General features: G+C 34.9%; 1 protein-coding gene across 4 annotated transcripts in view; it reads right to left on the reverse strand.

The window, feature by feature from the left end:
* CSMD3 (CUB and Sushi multiple domains 3) overlaps positions 1 to 22,843 on the reverse strand; it is a 618,429-nt gene that overhangs the window by 238,835 nt on the left and 356,751 nt on the right. For all 4 annotated transcript variants that reach the window (XM_017806514.1, XM_017806517.1, XM_017806516.1 and 1 more), the window contains 4 exons: positions 17,209 to 17,391; positions 15,774 to 16,100; positions 10,232 to 10,426; positions 2,996 to 3,134 (listed from right to left, as the gene is read on the reverse strand). In XM_017806514.1, the coding sequence (XP_017662003.1) occupies positions 2,996 to 3,134; positions 10,232 to 10,426; positions 15,774 to 16,100; positions 17,209 to 17,391 (844 nt within the window). The remainder of the gene's footprint in view (positions 1 to 2,995; positions 3,135 to 10,231; positions 10,427 to 15,773; positions 16,101 to 17,208; positions 17,392 to 22,843) is intronic.

Consider the following 22,843-nt stretch of genomic DNA (forward strand, 5'->3'; position numbering starts at 1 on the left):
GCAGACAGGAGTGAAACAAGCTCTAAGACAGGAGGTGACACGCAATTTTTAGAAGAGGTCTTATTTGAATAAATAAAGCTGCCTTAATATTTATAACATGCATCTTTGTTTCTAAGAGCCCCCCTACCAATTCAATGGGATGCCAGGACATCCTGCTGCACATTAGACAAACGTGACTAGTACTCCAATCAGTAGTTTGCTATCAGCATTCCTTGCATTTAAATACTTATAATTAGACTACATGATAAACACTTCATTACAATGAAGAATGGCACTGCCATTTATCACTTCTGTCATTTCAATTGAGCCTAAAAGGATACTGATTTATAACAAAATACCAGAAGATTATCTATCTTATTTACGCCTGTAGAACGGGAATAAATTTTTAAAGTATACATGCACAATCACAAAACAAAATATGAAAAAAATATTTTTGCATACTGAAAGCACAAAAATTAATAGCTATTTTTATTCCCTATGTCTGTAGATCTCTTTGTTTTCCTGTATGTCTCTGGCTCCTTGGCACAGGAACACTGTGGCATACAGTCATGGAATGCAGTACCTGGCACCTATCCACTGTCATAAGAGAGAAGGTATTGGAAGACAGGAAGATGTGAGATTAAAAGGAAATAAACTACTCTACGAGTGGGAAACTGATGCAACGTTAAGTTGTCACTCTGCAGAAAATGAGTATTAGTACAAACTGTTCCCTTCCTCTTAGAAAATCCAAAAAAGTATGTAAAGATTCTAGACATGTACTATAAATATTTTTCCCTGACTGAGAAACTAAAAATCTTTCAAATAGCTACTCATATTGTGGAAGTTTTGATACTCGCAATGATAAAAACAAGAAAAAGTATGTGTGTTTTTTGGGACAAAGATGAAATGTAAAGAATTGGGCAAAATATGAGAGTTTGTGGTTTTTTTAATCATATAGGTAAGCCATTTGGCTATAGTATTACAAGTGTATATTTCAACAAAATTATCCTTTTTTCTTAAGAAAATGTAGTGTAAGATAAGCATGCAGAAGGAGCAGAACAAGGATAGCCAAGACTAGAATGAGTTTTTAAAAAGCTCATTTATAAATGACTCAGAATGTAAATTTAAACGGTGTGGAAAATGTCTAAGTAAAAAGCATAACCGTAGCTTACAAAATCTTTTCTTTCAGTACACTATAAAGATCTGTTTCATTATTTGATTTATGAAATAATTTCTTCTTTACATCCAAACATGTAACTATATATCTAAATGCATCTGTGTAAACATACATAGATGTATCTTTACATGCACTTCTGCACAGAGACACATAAGAGTACACACATCTGTATGTGAGTGGAGCCTCTCTACATTACTGCATCTGAGCAATAAGCATATCAGCCCAATTTATGGCAAGTGTCAAGAGTGTCAAAAATGGGCAGCAATGGAAGTATCTTTAAGAGGATAGAAGCTCTCTCTCTGATCTGAAGAGACCATATCTTGTTCTTATTGCTCTTACAAGAGGAATAGAGTTTGTGCAATTTTATGACAAAGCATTAATGCATTACAAACAAAAAGGGTACACAAGAAAACGTCATATTTAGTAAAACTCATGTGTAAAGAAAGAAAATGCATTTTGCAAATATAAAGGCAAATGCTTTTCACTTTGAAACGACTCTCCACATCAAATCTGTTGTTTAAATGAATTGCTGAATTAAAAATAAACTATTTGAAATTATAACTTTTTTCAAAAATTTAGGTTAATGAAAGTTCATTTTTTTTAGTTTTCATTTTGATTTACAAGACAAGAAAGAATAATTTTCTCTTAATTTGGAATTAATACGAGTTTTGATTAGTTTTCGCAAGAGGGAGTTATTCACCTTTTTATGTATTCTAATTGGCAAAAAGTTTGGTAAGTCTTTATTTTAAGTGATAAACAGCAATAGTGATTTTGGAAGACTAGCTTTCATTTTATGTCAAGGATAGGAAATACCTTTGAAATGTCTTTATTACTTGTCCTTTGATTGTATATAATGTTCCACGGTCACTTTATTATAGTGTAAGCAATAGTACTAGAAAAAAGTTTTGAACAATCTTATCACAATGAGAAATTTTGCTAAGAGAATATGAAGTTCACATCCTGCTAAAACCAACTTTTGAATTGTATTAAAATCAAGAAATATCTTCTCTTTTAATCAAGTGTGCCCAGGAGTAGTCAAAATATGCTGCATAAAGATCAACTGAAAAGTACTTGCATGATATTTGTGCACTATAACTTTGATCATCAAAGGTGCTTTTTTCCTGGATTTTCATATAATTTTATTAATATTTACAATTAAAAATAATCTAAAACATCCTTGAAAATACGTAGAAAAGCATTCGATTGCATTTTTTTTGTTTTGCTTTCTAATAAAGAGCTTAAACTAAATTTCATGAGAAATGTAAGGTGCTCAGCACATTTCAATCCTTAGAATTGGGAATGGACCTTAGTAAGGCACGGTAATGTAGGAAAAGTGGAATGCTGCAGTAATCTGGGGAAAGTGGAACTCCATCCTGAAAGTACACAGTCCTTTTACAAAAACAGATCAGCTTATTTGATAGTTAAATATTCAGAATAGATAAAAATATGAATGCATTCAATTCAGTTTTCACAGTTGATTCAGATTTTTAGAGTTGAAGATTTCATGGTTTTGAGAGAAACAAAGAACTTTGTAATTGTCATAGCAATATGGTTAAATGCAAATCAAAAAGTTAATCTTCAAAAATAGACAAAGTTTTTAACTGGGCCAGACAGGCTTAAATATGTGCAAGAGGGCTGAAATTTCAAAAGCTTTTCAGCACATCAAGTAGAAATTTCACTGACGATAAAATTTATGCTCTGAAGGTGTTTTGGAAAGTCCTACCTGATAATACAATTGCTTGATTTGAGTGATAGTGAAAATAATGTTATGACAAAGCTAATAACTCCTGTTTCTGGGTAAAAACTGGAAAACATTAAATAAGAAAAATTAGCAAAGACCTTTCAAATGTAATTTTGATAGAGTGTCCTGGTTCAGCTTCTATCACCCACTCACAATTCAAGGAATCTTTATAATACCCTGGCCAGCCTGGAGAGAGAATTACTCCACTGGGAGATGAAAAATGCCCACCACATGGAGCTAAAAATGAAACAAAGAGAAAGGTAAACAACGCAGATTTATTACATGTAATTCACAATTATCATTTTCAATCATGATTGTCACTTTCCATTAGTTTACCATGAAAAATGCCCACTACATGGAGCTACAAATGAAACAAAGAGAAAGGTAAATAACATAGACTTCTTATATGTAATTCACAATTGCAATTTTCAATATAGGACAACTATAATAAACAAATTTTAAAAATTCCGTTGCAAGAAGACGCAAAAAAGGTTTCAAAGCTGATATATTCTATGGTGTTCAGAATTAGATGGAGATTAACTGAAATAAGACCCTAAAAACTTAAAATAATTCTGACAACAGGTTTGTTTTTTTTCTACTGTATCCTTACAGTACAATCTATTTACCTGCAATAAAGGAAATAATCCAAAGTATAGTTTCTACAATATATCATTATTTTTGCTTTTAATTTTGAGCAGAGAGATTTGAAAAACTTGAAAAAGTTTTAGTTGAGTATAAAGCTGGAAAGCAGTGAAGTGTTATTTAACTTTGACATAAATCTACTGTCATAGCACATGCATTTTGCTTGTCACGTTGGCAGTTCTTATTCCTCATTCATGAAAAAGACCTACTTACCATTCTTCCAAGATTAGTTGATGTTTTTTAAGCACTTATAAAATATAGATCAATATATACAAATATATAAATATTCTGCAAGCAGAATTACTAGAAATAATATGTAAATTTTCTATTAGAACAAGTGAATAATTTTAAGTATTTCAGTGGTTAAATGGCACATTAATTACAGTAAGAATCTTCACAACTGTAAGAATTACAAGAATGAAGAGAATTTCTGAAAACAATTCTTAAATCAATACCAACCCCCCATGCCATGGGCAGGGACACCTTCCACTAGACCAGAATCACAGAATATTCTGAGTTGGAAGGGACCCACAAGGATCATTGAGTCCAGCTCTTAAGTGAATGGCCCATACAGAGATTGGACCCATGACCTTGGCATTATTAGCACCAAGCTCTAACCAATTGAGTTAACAAATAGGTGAAGAAAATCTGGTACAGAATGAGGGAATTTTCCATTAGTTCTTCAGTGTTAAGACAGTCATAGAGCAGAATAGACATTCTCAGAAGTAATGATTAGGTTTGACTGAAGCTGATTTTGGCTATGGAGAGTGCTAGTCCATCCCAAAGATGATATAAACTTACAAGGTGGGTAGAGTAAGAACAAAAAGACCAGTACTGCTGAAGGACAGATCTTTTAGGTTTTAGTCTTACAAAGCTCTGTGTGGGTTTTTAATTTCATGCTTGAATGCAAACCCGTTTCATCTGATGGATCTACATGCCTATGAAAGTCAAGTGCATGTGTCATCACACTTTTGTGAGATCAACACCACCTCTGCGTTATGGATAGGTGAGGGAAAGACAGTAGGAGTACTTGTCATGCTTTTATTTATTTATTTTCAGTAGTAGATTGATATTCCCTAGAGAAATTAATTCACAGAACTATCTTCAGTTATCTAAGAAATGCAGTAATTGAACCACTAGAAGTATTACCATTTTTAAAAGAGGTAAAAAAATCATAATATTTTTCTAACAATTTAAAATACCTAGATATCTAGAGAAAAAAGTCAGCTTCTGTGTATATATATATATATATATATATGTATACATATGAACTTTATCATACATAATAATCAGGTAGGCCACATGGTAACTTACAAACACTAGGAAAACATTATTTCTTCATTTAAAAGGATGCTAGGGAGTGATGTCCCTCAGGCCTCTATCTTGGGACTGGTACTCTTTAATATCTTTGTCAATGGCATAGACATGAGATCAAGTGCACCCTCAGCAAGTCTGCAGATGACATGAAGCTGAGTGGTGCACCGAAGGCAGGCTGAGAGATCTGGGGTTGTTTAGCTTGGAGAAATGAAGGCTTTGGGAAGACCTCACTGCAGCCTTCTAGTACCTTAAGGGGCCTTGTAAAAAGAAGGAAGAGGGACTTTTTATACAGTTAGAGACAGAACAATGGGCAATGACTTTAAAATAAAAGGAGGAAGGTTTAGATTAGATCTTAGGAATAAATTCTTTACTCAGAGGAGTAAAGAAAGCCCTGGAACAGATTACCCAGAGAAGTTGTGGATGCTTCATCCCTGGAATTGTTCAAGGCCAGATTGAGGCCACCTGAGCAGCATGATCTAGTGAATGGCATCCCTGCCCACTGCAGGGGGATTGGAACTAGATGATCTTTAAGGTCCCTTCCAACACTAACCATTCTACGATTCTATGCTTAAATACTTTGTTGGTTCTCATAAATATTGGAGTAAATAAATTAGACTACAGAACTGTGAAGGCATGACCAGTTTATTGATATCATAAGCTTATTGTTATTCTTTGCTTAATTGATAATCAAGAATTTGATCCAGACCAAATTAGATTTGGTGAGCTCCTCAGGATCTTAAACCTCAGGGACTAAACCATTTTCTAAAGGCAAATCTTAGAGGTTTGTTTTGTTTGTTGGTTGGTTGGTTGGGTTTTTGTTTGTTTTTTAATGTATTTCCTTATTTGTAGTTTTATGACACTTTTCTGAAAAAAATTCACCAAATTAATTTGGATTTCACCAAGCCTCAAAGTTCATACACAGTTGACATAATCAAGCTGAAATTTTTTCCTCCAATTTCATTCTGTGAAGGGAAAGATGATCTTGCTTTGTCTTTGCCAGATTCACTCACTAGAAACATACATGTATTTATTTACATCATAGATATCTATATGTAGGCCAAGATTTTCATTTTGCTAAGGTTTTCTTTTATTGTTCAACAAGGTATCTTAGAAAAGAACTAATAAACTGCTTTAATCTTTTAATTTTTAAACATAGGGAAAAAACTTTGGCCTCTTATCAAAACACTTCAATACTCACTTCCAAAGCAAATGAGATATGTCAGGAAACCTTTTGAAGATGATGGATTGAAAACAATCCTGCAGAGAAGGACTTGTGGATATTAGTAGATGACATGAGCCAACAGTGTGAACTTGCAGGTCAGAAAGCCAAATGTGTCCTGGACTGTGCTAAAAGAACTATGGTCAGCAGTAGGTGATTTTTCCTCTCTGCTCTGTCCTTGTGAGAGCCCCCCATACTGGTACTGGCATAGTACATACCATTTTCTATATTATTCTGTACTTTTCCACTAGAAAAATAGATTAATTTTGCTCTCTTTGACACAATTTCAAATTGAAGACCATGAATTATTATGCATTTGTCTGATCTTCATTTTTTCTCAGGAGATTACCAAGTTTCTATATTAAAATGATGAACTGTTATAAATAGGTATTTTTTGTTTTAAGGATATATTAGCCCATGTTTCCCATAATATGTAGGGGGAAAAAAAGGGTTTCTAAAAGTTATGTAGATTTCAGAATTCAATATATTACAAACATTTCTAAATATGCAGATTTAGACTTGTTTTCATCACTGATGTTTTTAAAATGGGTTTTCTCATATTTTTGTTAAAGCCTCTTTTTCATACTACCTCCAGCAAACAGTATCAGTCAAGCAATAAAGTATTTAAATTCCTATTCGCCTCAACAACTAGAAGGTTAATTCTCCAGCATTCATCATCCCTATATTTTATTGTATATAGCCACATATTCATAATGTATAGGGAGTCTATAAACTACAAAGTATATCAACAAGAATAGGAATATCAGATGGCCTTATTCCGAGCCAGTATACTACCATAGTTAAAATACATTACTGCTAAACTTGTACAAAGTTCCATATTCTCACCACATTTTCATGACACGTTAAAGATTATATTTAGAATACAGCAAAAACATCTATTACAAAAATACTCCTATGTATAGTACATTAAAAATAATTCATACTATAAGATAGCCTAAATTTGGAATAATTTCTCTTTCTAATTGGGGTCTCACAATAACGAAGTGTTTTGCTGCTGTTTTAGGTCTTCATCTTTCTTACCCATCTCCTGATTATGATTCTTCCTGATGCTTGCATTGCAAGATTCCATAGATTTTTTTCATTTGACTTTCACCACCACAACTTGATTTCCTAGACGCAGGAGTCCTTGCCTTCAGAATAGCTGGGCTATTTGGCTGATCTTAAAGAGTTTGTTTTTTAGAAAATAAAACTCTCATCTTGACAAAGGATTGTTTCCCTGACCTTTTTTACATTGATTTTCATCCCCTATTCTTTTTTCTAGCCATATTTGATGGTTGCCCGACAGATTCATTCCCCATGTCTGTGTGTTCAAAACAAAACACTAGAAATATAACTTAACTAGAAGTTGTCATCAACCAGAATCTATTTGTCAAACACAGGGATATGCCAAATACTGAAAGCTAATCTTAGTCTGATCTAAGAATTCTTACAAAGTCATTTGTATTTATTTCTTTGTATAGCAAGGTACAGGGGTTGAGACAGGAAATTTCGGTATGTGAGTATGAAAAAAGCTTTGAGGATGACAGGGTAATCACTGAATGTCTTGTAGATTCATAGTTTTAGTCATGTTTTTTTCAAGAGCTTATCACCAATGCTACAGAACCACAGGATATTAAGCATTACAGGAGTTATGCAGGAAGACCAAGGTTAGAGCTTCAGCACAGGTACAACAGCACAATATTAGAATAGATTTTGGGAATATCCTCCATATAACCCTCACAGGAAGGATGAAAGGCACAAGGACATGAATCCCAAATTCAAAAAAATCAGAGAGCAGCAAAGCAGGACCACTCCACTAGAGAAGAGAAGCCAGGAGCCAAGGAAGATCATGTGTGCACACATATACAAGCATACACTGAGTTAGAGCCTTCACAGACAGATCCAGCTCTTCCTGAGCAAGGTGAACAAGTCTGGACTGGTTACAGGAAAAGGGTCTGGTAACAACCAAGTAACCACTGGACGATGCAATTTGATGGGTTAGGTCTGAGGCCAAACCAGGAAGTCACATGGGCACATTGAGCGGAGAACAGCAGCATTGCTGAGGCTGGGATCGCAGCCCCAGACTCAGCAGAAATAGGATCCTGGGCCATGGGCAGGGCTGGGAGGAAGTCCCAGCAGAGGCTGGTCAGGACTGCCCTGAAAAATGAATGTGCTGACCCTGTCCATCTGCACCACGTTTATTATAAACGTATAAACTGTAATTGCTGACATTTCTGCAGTGGAAGGAAAAGTGCACAGCAGTGACATTCAGTGTCTCCTAGTCAGAATGTGGAGGTTATGCCTTTGACTCAATATATATGACAATGAAATTACAAGGTGTGTGGAGAGCTTATATGAAATAACCGTGTAGTACAGGCAAATGTGCACATAATCACTAAAAATTCTGAACACCCTAACAGACCAAATTACATTATTAGTTTGAAAATATTTTGTCTTTCAATTTTATCTGAAATTTTAAAAGTATATCTAATTTTAAATATGATAAAAACATCTAATAAAAATATACCCTTGTCTGAACCTTTAGGATTCCAATATATGCTCCATTCAGAGTCTCCAGCCACCTATGGATCAGATTATCTTCTGCATGGACTGACACTAAAAAATATTCCCAGTAATTTAAGTTTTTAATGTAACATTAAAAATGCAACTTTATATTTTATTAGCAGTGTTAGACAGCTCCATGAAGCCTATATGAAAGCAGAGGCATTAAAGCCTATACTAATCTTGCCTAGTGAAACTGACCCACCTTATATCTATGAAACAATAATAATTTATCTCAGAAACTAAATGAATGTGAAAATATTATAAGCAGTCACATTAATATTGAAATTATGTAAATTTTTTCAGGAAGGCAGTTACATAGTGAAAACAAAAACTAAGTTTTCATTTAAAATAAAAACTCACAAACCATAAATCAGAGATTATATTGGTATTGATTAAATATAATCATTACAAGCAACTGAATTAATTATTCCCCTTTAGGAGAAGAGATCTTCAGCTATAGGCAATTAAGTAAAAATTATATTTTGGTATCTATTAGTGTAAACAAGTCCAAGGAAATATGCAAAACACTATGGTTTATATGTTGTGATGTATGAAGTATTTAATTTCTATAAAAAAAGAAGATCAGTTGCTAAGGGAATCTTTCCCAGCCTAGGAGTCACTGTTGATGGAAGAAACACAAGCACTGCAACAGAGGGCTAAAACACCTCAAAAAGTTTTAAATAGCACGGCCAAAGACCCAAAAGAGATCAGCATCTTCATTCTAATCTAATATTATATCAACAAATGTCACTGAGCATTCAAATGATTTTAAATTGTTCATCTGTTTGAATCAGGAAGTCAATATCTGTATATTGAAGAAAACTTATATGAAACCAGGTGAAAAAAAATTTTAAAAAATCAAAGCAACAAACCCCTACAAAACCCCCAGACTTCTGCTCAAAAACATTGAGTGACAAGTTGGCAGGAGATTTAAATATCATAGCTGAAGAAAAGGAGTCTTCAATATACTAAAATAAAGTTTGGGGAACAGAAGGATTTTCTTATTTTCTTCTCCCCTGATATTTCTTTCTCCTAAGTATTAAACAGTCATGATACTGATTGGACTGGAATTCCAAACTGCAGAGATTAATATTATGCTTTTCTAGCACTGAAACTCTTTACTTTAAACATTTTTTTTCACATGAGACAAATATATTCTTTAAAAAGAAGTGAAAAAAAAAAAAGGCAGGAGAAATCCTTTCAAGCAAAAAATGTCTTTGGGAAATGATAGTTCCTCCAGCACCACATAGGAGCTATCTGAAAGTATGAAGAGTGTAAAATATTCCCATTCCATTTCTATTAAGTTTCTTAGATTAGCCTTCATCATTACAGATGTTATATAGCAGTGTTTACATCACTGATGTATGTGCCATTTTTTCACATGTTTTTCTTCTATCCTTATCACCGTTATAAGAAAAATTCACTCCTGCAGACAGGTTTATAATAAAAACTCATGCCTTACTAGACTCCTTTATTAAGGGCTAGGTTTTACAGGAGCTTTGTGCTACACTTCTGCAAAAATCTAACTTCATTTGGTGACAAAACACATTACATCAAATTCTCCTGACCCAGAAAGAAATATTAGACATACCTCCACACTTAGGAATAGGTCCACTCCACATTACTTTTCCATCCATTAGCATACAAGTAATTGTTTCAGTTCCTTGTGTTTTAATAAATCCTTCTTCGCATATAACAGAAATTGAGCTCCCCAGCTGAAAGTTGTCTCCAAAACGCCGAGCATTGATTGGCACTCCGGGATCTGGGCACTCATTATGTCCAAATGCTTTTTAAGAGAAGAAAAGAAAAAGGGGGCGGGGGGAAGGGGAAATAGTGTGATAACTCTTGCAAGTAACAGGACATTTTTAGGATTTGTTCTGCAAATAAGAACAAAAAATTTATATTAGGAAACAAAGGAAACAATAAGAAATAAAAAAATTGATCAACATAAAAAAACGTACACCGGTACAAAAAATTGCTTAAAATATAAAGTTATACCAGCATGAATCTCATCTTGGACAGCTAGGTGCTGGCAGATTTCAGTGATGGCTAAGTTCTCCTTTCCAACAGTCCATCCTATCTAATGTTACAATGGGCCAGAAGCATCCTTCAGAAAGGCAGGGCAAGCATCTATGATATAATAACTTTAGTCATCTTCTGCATATCCAATTCACTGTCACACCATTTGAGCCATACTGACCTCAGTATGCCTAATACTACCATATTTTATTTTGTTTCTTGTACTGAATGCTCATGAACAGTGACAAACAGAGTTTTGTTGGCAAAAGAAAGAAAATTTTAAACTTTAAACATAACATTTTGTTTAAGGTCGAAGAAATTCCTAGTATGTACAAAATTTCATGTTTATCTATGGACAAAGTGAAAAATTTTAATTTATTTGTATACATCTAGATACTATAACAAAGCTTGTCCATGTCTTTTACTACAGAACACACCTTAAACTTGGAGAAGAAAGATCATATTTAACACTATCATTAAAATATATGTATTGGTTAGCTATTGTATTTTGATGTTTTATTTATGAACACTGTGCATATATCCTATATTCTTCAGAATGATGATTTTTCAGTGAGAACAAATATTACAAGCATGATATCCACCTTCATCACATATGATGACTTCAAATTGTATCTTCAGAAATATTCTTACATTTGGAGATATCAGAAAGGACTATGGCCTAAAAAGATGTTTTTCACTTTTTTTTTTCCCTGTAGTTTTACTAATATGTCTGTTAGACAAAACATACCCATGAAATTTTTAAAAAAGTAATATTTCATTAACTTAGCAGAAAGATTTCTCAGATGTTGCATTACAAAGGTATTACAAATCATAGCAACAGACAAGAGAAAGCATTTATTTATTGACATTTTGACTTAGGAAACACCACAGATATTGGGAATGAAAATCATGCTTTCACTGAATAGTTGTCTACCACTCAAGGATGACATGAAAAATTATGCAATCCCATACTTTTTCATAGGGGTTACAAAAACTTTTCCAATACTTTATGCACAGTCACCACTTTTAGGAAGGGAATTGATTGTCTGTTTCTCTTACTACCTTCAGACAACACAGAGATAGATTTTCAATATTGTTATCTGTAAATGTAGATAAATTTTAACTCCGGGTTTAGCTTGCTTGTGTATGACACCAGTTTATTAAGCCTGCAAAATCAATTCATTGCTCTATATTTCAGCTCAGAAACTGCTGCTCCTATGGAATTAATTGTACTGTATAGATTGGCTTTGGGAGGCAAGATAGTGAAAGATAATCCTTCCCAACAACGGCAGTCACTTTCTTAACCTGGCTGCAGTTACATTACTTGATGGGCAAAATACAGTCTGCTGATGCTTCTAAAAAGCTTCATGGTGGAGCTGTCCTATTATACAAGCCTTAGGCTGAAAAGAAAAAGAACACACGGGTACATCCTTAATTATATTTATATATTACTCATCAACAATAAATCAAGAAACCATGGTTCCTTATCAACTAGTTTTCCTGACTTGTATACTCATCAACTACCATGACTGTACAGGTGTACTAAGCAATATCTGGAAAAATGCCAGGAAGCATAGTGATAGATCGGAGTGATGTTGATATTCTGATATTAACTCTAAAGGATGTTAAAGTATGCATTTTGTATTTAAAAATAAAAAATAGTGCAGGGGAGAAACTTCAGAGATCTCATGAGACTGGAAGGCAGAAATGAAGTTAATCAGAACTCATCCGGTCTAAAATCTGCTTTAAAACATCTTTGGAAAATAGCACCAGCAAGGAGTGGTCCAGTGGCATAATTAATTATTTTAGTGGATTGCCCTATGAAGAGTTTCAGCTGGTAAGTGTAGCAATAGCTAGCAAAGGTAATCCTTTCAGAGGAAAATATCAGAGAATAAACCAAAGTTAAGAGAATATCAAAGAGATACTTCATACTCAAAATTATTGTGAAATATTATTTAAAGCTATGCAAACAACTGGTAGCTTATTCAGAATATACATGTAAATTCACACTTTTTTAGTACATAACAGTTTGAAGAATTCTATCTTGAGAAGTACTGAGACTGAAAAAGTCTAGCAGGAGAGAATGCCAGGAAAAATGGGCTGTAATGAACATACCCTATCACACCAATGAAACACACTAAAAGCCCTCTTTAATTATAAACCCATCATCTGGGATTGTCAATGTTTTGGTCTACAGAGCTGAAATCAATGAATTAAATAGGCTGATGTCAGAGGCCCATCGTTTGACCTTTAGCAGGCTGCTATGCAACTCCTAGCTTTTGCTAGATAAAGCACAATTAAATAGTTGTTATGAAAAGAGCAACAAGAAATATCTGCATAACTGAGAGAAACAGCAGCTCTAAACTTATACAAAAATATTTGCCCAGCACCACCTATACCCCAATGAATGAGAAACAGCTCAAAGCAGTCCACCAGCTGGCCTGAATCAATCTAGAAGAAGCTCTCCATCTCAAAACATCCACCTACGTCAGCCCAAAGGGAGGTTGCCATGTGGAATGCCTACTCATGGAGGACCTCACAACTTTCTAGTCTCCTTTGCATCAGCTCCTTTGTCATGGGAATGAAACATCCATTCCCCTCTACATCAATGAAGATATTTACAGCACTAACCTACATTCTTTTTAAAGAAGTTATCAAGTACTGTTTTTGTGACATACTATTCCTACTCTTGAAGGGGGCAAAAAGAGACTGATAACTTTGAAATATACCAACTGGTGTGTTAGAAGAAAATGCATATTTTTAATTAACTTTGGGTTTATAAATGCTAAGACAGAGTGAAATTCTACCAGTTCCTTTTTTTTTATCATCTCTCTTGCCCTTAAACTATTTATTATGGAAAGATTACTTCTTTAATTTATCAGACTGCAGCTGTCCTTACTGAAGAAAGAGTAGACACATTTTTTTGAGATTTTTTTGCTTTTGTAAGTAGATTTTAGCTACAGAGTTTAACAGACACATGAATACCTCTATTCAAGCTTAAATACAATCATGAAAAGAAGCAAAAACTCTTAAATATGTTAAAAGAACATGAAAGAGAAGAAAACATAGAGCAAATATTACGACTTCTGTAAAGAAATATGGATTCAATATCTCATTTTATTTATAAGTGATTTTATATTTCAATAGTTCTGAATAACCACTGACTTTCCAATAATTAGTTAAACTATTAAGATATTTAGCTACCACTCTAAGTTTAGTTTGCAATGATAACTCGTATGTATAGAAACCAATAAGAAGTCACCACATTTTCTTCATATTTACACTCGACATTTGTGAGAAATGACCTGAGGATGAAGCAGATAAGATAGAGGGCTGACAGTTGAAATATAAGACAAAATTGGAAAAAGAATGTTTGCAGAATAATCTGGTGTCAGCTCATCTCTAAGTCTTAATAAATACTTCTCTGAAAGACTGACAACCCAAAAAAAAAACAAAACAAAAGAGAGAGAAAAATCAAAGACGGACAGTGAAAGGTGATGTAAGAAAAGCAGAGATCCATAGGGGAATTTATTCTTTAAAATATTTTGAAAATAATTTTAATTCTTAGCATTCCTTGGAAAAAAAATGTGGATTCTGGGTCTCTCAATGACAAACCTCACTTAATCTCATTTCCTCTTTTGTTAAAGGGATCCTCTTTGGGTTTTTTTTGGTGGGTTTTTTTTTGTTTTGTTTTGTTTTGATTTTTTTGTTTGTTTCTTTGTTTTTGTTTGGGGGGGTCCTTTGTTTGTTTGGGTTTTTTGTTTTGGTTTTGGGGTTTTTTTGGGGTTTGGGTTTTTTTAAGTAAAACATCTTAAACAATTTTTTTTTTCCCCCACATAGGCAAGCAGGTAACACATTATTCTGGGGAGGGGAGATGTAGGTACACAGGTCTCCTTCCAATGATGCAGTTGAACATTCTCCTACATCTTAAGTAAGCCTCTGGAATTATATATAAACTCTTAGACAACAGGGAAAAAGACAGGAATAGTACTGGTTGCTCATGACATCAGACTTTTTGGAATGTGAAAATATCCATCATATTTTGCTTATTTTGTCTATCTGTTGGCATGGAAAGCCTCTACCATCAGAAAGAAAACAAACAAACAAACAAAAAATACAAATGTGTGAGGTGGATGAGGTGGAGAAATTCTGGAGGATATGCAGATCCCCCCAGTAGATACTCCCTTATCCCTACCATCCTCTACACAGAGCTGCAAGACTGGAACTTCAGGCATTTCTGGTCCTTCCAATTTCCTTCCAACTACCCAAAAGGAACAACTTGGCTGAACTCAATCCTCATTTCACTGCTGCATATGCTCCCAGGAAAGTTTCGCACTGTATTTTGCAGTTATTCATGCTGTGGCTTTACAAATTGCTTCACCACATCTGCACTGGGTTTTGGTGTGAGATAAATGCCAAATAACTTGATAGAAACACAACATTGGCAGCTCTTCATATGTCCTTCAGAAGAAATGTAACAGTTCTGCCAGGAAAAACTAAGGTGGATAAGTGCTAATAGTATTTAGTACTGGAGAAGATTTTTAATATAACCTTCAATTATTATTATGCTGTCAGTAAATGTATGTAAGGAAGGTAAAATAGAGAAAAAGAAAACAAATCTATTGTGATTTTATTTAGATAAGAGCTTCTATGGCTGCTCACTTTAACTGCATTGACTAGGAGCTACCACACACTGCAATCATTAGCTCCAGGATAGTATATTCCTTCACAGCTAAACTAACATATGAGTTCTCAAGAATAACTGTTTTGTACATGTAATGATGGTGATTAATATTATGTAGCACAAATTGCACTATCAGCAAGTTCAGTAAAGTCCTGTTACACAATTTGAAACTTGCCCGGTTTGACGGTCATCAAACAATGATCTCTAAAGCCATAAATGAGAAATATGCACATATTTATCTCTAAAGCCACAAATGAGAAATATACACATCCTTTCAGTCCTAGCACAGAATTTATACAATAATCCAAACGCCTAATGTAGCATTTTTCTGAAGGTGTATTACCATAGTGTCATGTTTACATACTTACGCCTACCTCCTAAACTGTATGTTGAAAAATATGCATGCACAATAAAAAATACTATTACTCACTGTTATAAGTGATGTTAAATCCACGTCCTGACATTGAATGGTCAGCTTGAAATTCCAGACGCAAAATATGGCCATTACTGGTAAGATGGGAAGGAACTTCAGCACCAGTAAATGTTCCTATTATGGGGGAATCTGGAGAGTCACCATCTTTAACTGCAAGGAAGTCAAACTGAGATTCCAAGTCAAAGTCATTAAAGGAGAGATGGATTCGGCTCCCAGGGTCTGAAATTATTGTCCAGATACAGTTTAAATTATTTCCATATCCCTCTGGATAATCAGGTGAAAGAACTGTTCCCATCGGTGCAGTAAAATTGGAAAGGCAAGGAACTGCCAAAAAGAGAGAGAGGTTAGATAACAGAATAACACACTTCAATAAGGATTTATTTTAGTGCTAAATTTTTGTAAGAGATCTTAGAACTTGCTGATTACCTCAACTGAATAATTCATTATTTGTAATGATCTGTGAATCTAGAAGAAAGGTTGTTCATTTTTTTTAATCTTTGTATTCCCTTCCTCTCAATAAAACTACCTCTCAAGCAGAGCCCCCAAGAAATAAAGAACATCCCTGTTGCATTGGAAATCCACGGCAGTCCTTACAATTTAGCCATGATAACAATCACTTGGCACCACTTATTTTCTCTTGTAGGGAAGTATTTAGATGAGGAGACCTCCCACTGAGCACATTAAAGGGGCAGAAAGTCAATAGTGCTCTTATCATTTGTTGTTCACACAGCGGCACCAGAAATTAACAAGCCTCAAAGAGACAACAGAGATGTTTTGTTGTTATCAGGATAATGTTTTATATTAAACCAATTCAGTTAAGCCATACTAAATTGAGTTGCAGAGATGAAAGCATCTGATTGCACTCTGAATATATTTGATCCATACTATTTTAGTGGAAAATTTAAGACAGGTGCTGCCACAAACATGTATCACAACATTGGTTTTACTTATGCTGTATAATGCAACTGGAAGAGAGCTATAAATGTCTATGATAATGTAAGTGCTAAAAGGTATTCATATATAATACATGGAAAAAATGTAAATAATTTAAAACCTTGATTTCAATTCAGCAACTTCTAACGTAAGGTAATATATTAACATATAAGCCTAGCTATAAAAAGTGTATCATACATATAAAATCTACAGAATCCTACCAAAAAAAGCCAATAATAAAACACTGTATCAAATCACATAAAGACAAATGCTTTAATAGTTACTATAAGAGAAAAAAGTATTTTAGCAGTTCTAGAACCTGTCTTGGGCATAATCATTAAGCAAACCCATTACTGAACAAAAGTAAATTAATCCAGCCAGCAGAATTAATTGTATTGTACTAACTCTGAAATCAATCACACAAATTATTACCTATAAGTAAAAACTTATCATAATGTTATGTCTTAAAAATAATAAGAAGAAAATATTTGGTACATACAAATACAGATTGGTATGTTTGCAGACCACTGGTTGTTTTCTTGGCAAATGATAGATTTCTCTCCAATTAATTCAAATCCAAACTGACACTCAAATCTTAAAACATCACGATTAGAAAATCCATCCCCTTCTCTGATACCATACAATGGTGTTCCAGGATCCCCACAGCTTTCCTTTTCAATTTCTGTTGAAATAAATAAGAAATTTATTTATAGAATAAAACAAACTTCTTCCAGGTATATGCTGCATCTAGAAAATTTCAAGCAAATTAAAATCTTCTACATAAGAACAGCTGCCAAAATGCACCACCGCGTCTGATTCTATACTCAAGCTTCTTAAGGAGGAAATTTCGTGTAAGGAATCCCATCAGGGGGAATGAGTGAGTGGTTGTGTAGTGCTTAGTTGTTGGCTAGTGTTAAACCATTACAAGACTAGGGCCTTAGAAAAATCAGAACTGTTTATGTTTATAGACTACTTGGAATTTAATTTTATTTTGTAAAATTTTAGACAATAATAACATTAAGTAAAATATCACCAGTAGTACATGAGCTCTTAAAAGTAGAAATAGAGACCTGTCCACATTTCAATACAGGTCAGATTGACGAACCAATGGCAAAGAAAGGGAGTAGTGACAGAAAAGAATTGCCCAGAGTCAAAAAGAGGCTAGACATAAATAGGTAGGTATATAAACAAACTTATACACACACACATTATGTAAACACATGCAAGAACCAGCTCTACTCAAATAACAATTTACCTCAGTAGTCTTAACTGCAAGGAATCTGAATGATTCTGCCCTATTTCTACAACTGTTAGAGCTATTATATTCTCTCAAATTGCATCCTGTTCTGAACTTTCAGTGGTAGTTAGAGGCATGGAGGGATCTTCTAAAAGCATTTCCACTCATGCCTTTCAAAAGTTCACAGGGCAATTCAAGCCATAATTATAGGTATGAGTTGGAAGAGACCTGAAATATCCTCTAGTTCCAACTCTCCTGCCATAGCCAGAGACACTTCCATTAGATGGGGTTACTAAAAGCCCTGTCCAATCTAACTTTGATTACTTTGAATTATGGGGCATCCACAACTTCTCTGGGACACCTGTTCATAATGAAAAATGTCTTACTTATATTCAATGAAAGTCTATCCTCTTTCAGTTTAAACACATTAGCTCTCATCCTAGCACTGCCCTCAGTGATGAAGAGTCCCTCCCCATCTTCCCTGTAAGCCCTCTTTAGGTGCCAGAAGGCTGCTATAAGATCTCCACAAAGAGAGGTGCTCCAGCCCTTTGATCATCTTCATGGCTCTCCTCTGGACCCACTCTATCAAGCTCATGTTTTTCTTATGCCAGGACCCCCAGAGCTGGAAGCAGTACTTCAGGTGGGGTGTCCCAAAAGTGGAGTAGAGGGAGAGAATCACTTCCCTTGACCTGCTGGCCACGCTTCTTTTGATGCAGCCTAATGTGCAATTAAGTTCCTGCTCTGCAAGAGCACATGGGAAGGTCATATTAATTTTTCATCCACCAATATCCTCAAATCATTATCTGCATGTCTGCTCACAATGCACTCTTCACCCAGCCTATAGCTATATTTGGGACTGCCCTGATCCAGATGCAGGAACTTGCACTTGGTGTTGTTGAATCTCATGAAATTCACACAGGCCCACCTCTCAAGCCTGTCCAGGTCTATCTGGATGTCATCTTTCCCTTCAGTGTGTTGACCACACCACACATCTTGGAGTCATGAGAAAACTTGTAGGGTGTGTACTCAATCCCACTGTCCATGTTGCTGAAACACATCACACTGGTCCCAGTATGGACCCCTGAGGGACACCACTCATCACTGGTCTTCACCCAGATATTGTACTGTTGACTACAACTCTTTGAGGGTCACCATCCAGCCAGTTCCTTATTCACTTGTAGCATATTTGTCAAATCCACGTCTCTCAATTTTAGAAATAAGGATGTTGTATGTGACAGTACCAAATGCTTTGCACATGCCCAGGTAGGTCATGCCAGGTCATGCAATTCCTTTATTCACCAATACTGTAGTGCCAATGTAGGAGACTGAGTTTGTCAGGCACAATTTGCCTGTACTGAAGCCATTCTGGCTGTCACCCATCACCTCCTTATCTTCCTTGTTTCCAGAAGGATCTGCTTCATGATCCTGCCAGGCACAGAAATGCAACTGACTGGCCTGTAGTTGCCTAGGTCTTCCTTTTTAAGTTTTTAAAAATAGGGTTTCTGTTTTCCATTTCCTCTCAGTGGGAACTTCAACAGTCTGCCACAACTTTTCAAAGACAATGGCTAGTGGCTTAATTTCATTTGTCAGTTCCCTCAGGACATTCAGATGCATCTCATCAGGCCCCGTCAACTTATATGCCTTCAGGTTTCTTTGATGGTCTTTAACCTGGGTGGTCTTCTGTGGTGGGAGACACTTCACTCTCCCAGTCCGTGTCTCCATTCTGTGAGGTGAGAGGTGTGGCTAGAGCACTTGCTAGTGAAGTACAAGGCAGAAAGATTTTTGAGTACCTCAGCCTCCTCCTTGTTTGTTGTAGCCAGGTCCCCTGTTTCACTCATTATTGCAGGTACAACTTCTTCCATCTTCCTTTGTTCTCCTATGTAGCTGAAGAAACTCTCTTTGTTATTTTTCATTCCCTAGTCAGGCTCAGCTCCAGCTGTGCCTTGGATTTCTTGATCCTCTCCCTGAGATGGGACCTCAGGAGGTGTCCAGGCTCCTGCTCAAGGCAGACCCAGCTTTGAGCTAAGACCAGGTACTCAGGGATTTATCCAGTTGGGTCCAGAAAACCTCCAGGATGAAGAATGTTCTGGTAAACCTGTTATTGACTGACTGTGTGGTAAAAAACAGTTTTTCCTTATATCTAGTCTTGTTCTAACTTTGTCCATTGCACCACCAGCCTTCCATCATGCACCAATGCAGAGCCTGACTCTGTCTTCTCAATAGATACTGACAGGCTAATATTAGACTCTACTTCTACAACTCCCTCAGGCTCTCCTCACAGGGCAAGTGCTCTAGCCCCTGATCTCCTCAGTAGCTCTCTGCTGAAGTCACTGCAGTTAATCACTCTCTCAAAACTGGATGTACTGGCCTCCATTACAGTCTGACCTATTTACTACTACCCTCTATCCTATCATTGAACCTGTTGGGGTTTTTTGGTTTTGGTTTTGGGTTTTTTTGGGAGGTTGGGAGTTGTTTGTTTGATTTTGGGGGGGTTTCTGGTTGGTTGGTTTTGTTTTGGTGTTTTGTTTTCATTTTGTCTTCCATCCAGTTATCTCTGAAAAAATTCTTGCATTCAAGTCAAGACATTATATTCACATATCCATCTCTGGATGAGTGAACAGAGTGAAAAGCTTTGGTAAGTTTAAGGTAGGCAACATCTACTGCTGTTCCCCTGTCCAGTGACCAAGTAACCTATAACAGAGCAATCAGCTTGCTAATTTAATTAATGAATTAGGCATTCACAATCACTTTCTTCACATGCCAGAAAAGGGCATCCAAGAAGACTTGATCCATGATTTCCCCAAGAACTGAATAAAGGTCAACCTGCATTTGCATAGGTCAGGCTTTTGTTAAAGGTCATAAAACTTTTTTCCAGTCTTTATGTATCTCTCATAAGCTTGACAAACCAGCAAAGATAGGAAAATGGACTTGGAAGAAGATTCATCTGTTCTTTTAGCACCCTTGGGTGCAGTCTGTTATGTATTAGAAACTTGTAAAGAAAATATTGTGCTCAAGATAATAAACTTAGGAATGCACTCATCATCCACAAATAGAGAAAATATGGTACATAAGTAACAGAAATTCAGAACAAAATGTTTTTTTCCTTGTCTAGTCCAACTATCACAAGCTTCTTTCATGAGAGATGATAATTATAAAAAGGATAGAAATCTTAAAAATAAAATTAACTTATCACATGCAATAATAGCAACAAATATCCTAATACCATACTTTGAAAATTTCTCTTTAAAGGTCTTGCTACTACTTTTTTTACATTTCCATATATTTTGACTATGAGAAAAAAACAAACAAATAGCATTTTGATTTCAAGTCAATTTTTCTGGAGTAATATTTTCAGCAGCATGCACTTGATTTATCAAAGCTTTCAGCTATTAAGGCTCTACAAACAATTAAAATGTGACAAAAAGCAAATAAAGAACATTCCGTTTTAAAAAGAAAATCAAAAAGTGTTGAAGATTATTTAAAAAAAGATTTCACAGAGTTTTGTAAGGCTTTATTTTTCTGTTTGGTTAAAGAAAAATCAAAAACAACAAAACAAAACCAGTCAATAATAAGCACAAAACCCATTAACTTTTCTTATTGCTTTATTTGTATTTTTTAAAACATTTCTAGGAGAAGACTAACATAATTCATAATTTTTAAAAAATAAAACCAGGTTCAAACTCTCCTGAGATCACAGACCTCCAACAAAAGTTACAGCTGTCCTGAAGAAACAATGTAAAATATCCCAAAGAACACATGAACTCACTCCTATCTTCACTGTTGGTGAGACTGTTAATGTCAAACCTACAGAACTACTCAGTTTTTAACTGCCAAAGAAATACAAAGTTTTCCTAGGCTGTCCTTCTGGACTAAACCTATTCTAAGTGTCTAAGTCACTTCATATTTCATTTAGGAAAACAAATGCATTCTATAAACTAGTTCTCCAACAAGTGATTACATTAAGTATCTTAATATAGTTTTCTCAAATAGTATATGCTAGACAGTAAATTTATTTATACCTACTTAAATTTAGTCTCCTTTGGGGCTACTAATATGATGTAGTTGGGCAAATGGTTCTCTTTAATTATTATTTCATCCCAAACGACAAAAGTTTCCATGTGTTTTGTCAAATTTGAAAATATATATATGAGCAAAGCTATCCCTGTTAGGACTTAAAAGAACAGTTTCTGCATTCAAAAATTGTTAGGCAGACTATAGTTATTTACAGGAGCTACTTGGAAAAAAAAATTCCCTTATCCTATGTGATTGCTGTATTTGAGGGATTACATCCATAGCCTTATATTGAATTTGCTTTCATAAATGAAATTAAGTTGGACGAAATGCTATATGAATAACAGGATTAAATAAAATAAAATGTCTCTAAACCTCATTTGTATCCATTTACGTTTATAGCAAATATTGCCTCAGTATTTTAAATTTGTCCTGCTTGCATTGCTTGCAACATTCTTATATATTTCTCTGTAAATTTTGTATTAGCATCAGTTCATCTCTAAATTTGAAACAGAATATTTTTGTCATTACTTAGCTCTCCTCAGGAGCAGAAATGATAGGGTTTGGGTTTTTGGTTTTATTTGGGGTTTTGTTGTTGTTTGTTTTGGTTTTTTTTTAATTGAAGTGCAAATAGCTTTTGGATTTGTTTAGAGAACATCAAAAAACTTCTTTTAAAACAGAAAACAAACATTCTGCTTTCTGGGCTTTTGTCAGATAATCACATTTTAAATAACAAGATCTAATTCATATTCGTTTGAATTCACTAAGGGGGAAATTATATTCACGTTTTTTACTACTAGCTCTACCACTTGTGTTTCAGGTTCCCTGCAACGTATACTTGTTTCAAAAACTCCTAAGAAGTTAGGTTCAGAGCCTGACAGAGCCT

Source organism: Lepidothrix coronata, unplaced genomic scaffold, assembly GCF_001604755.1.
Source record: "Lepidothrix coronata isolate B3197 unplaced genomic scaffold, Lepidothrix_coronata-1.0 Scaffold15, whole genome shotgun sequence".
Taxonomy (NCBI): Eukaryota; Metazoa; Chordata; class Aves; order Passeriformes; family Pipridae; genus Lepidothrix; species Lepidothrix coronata.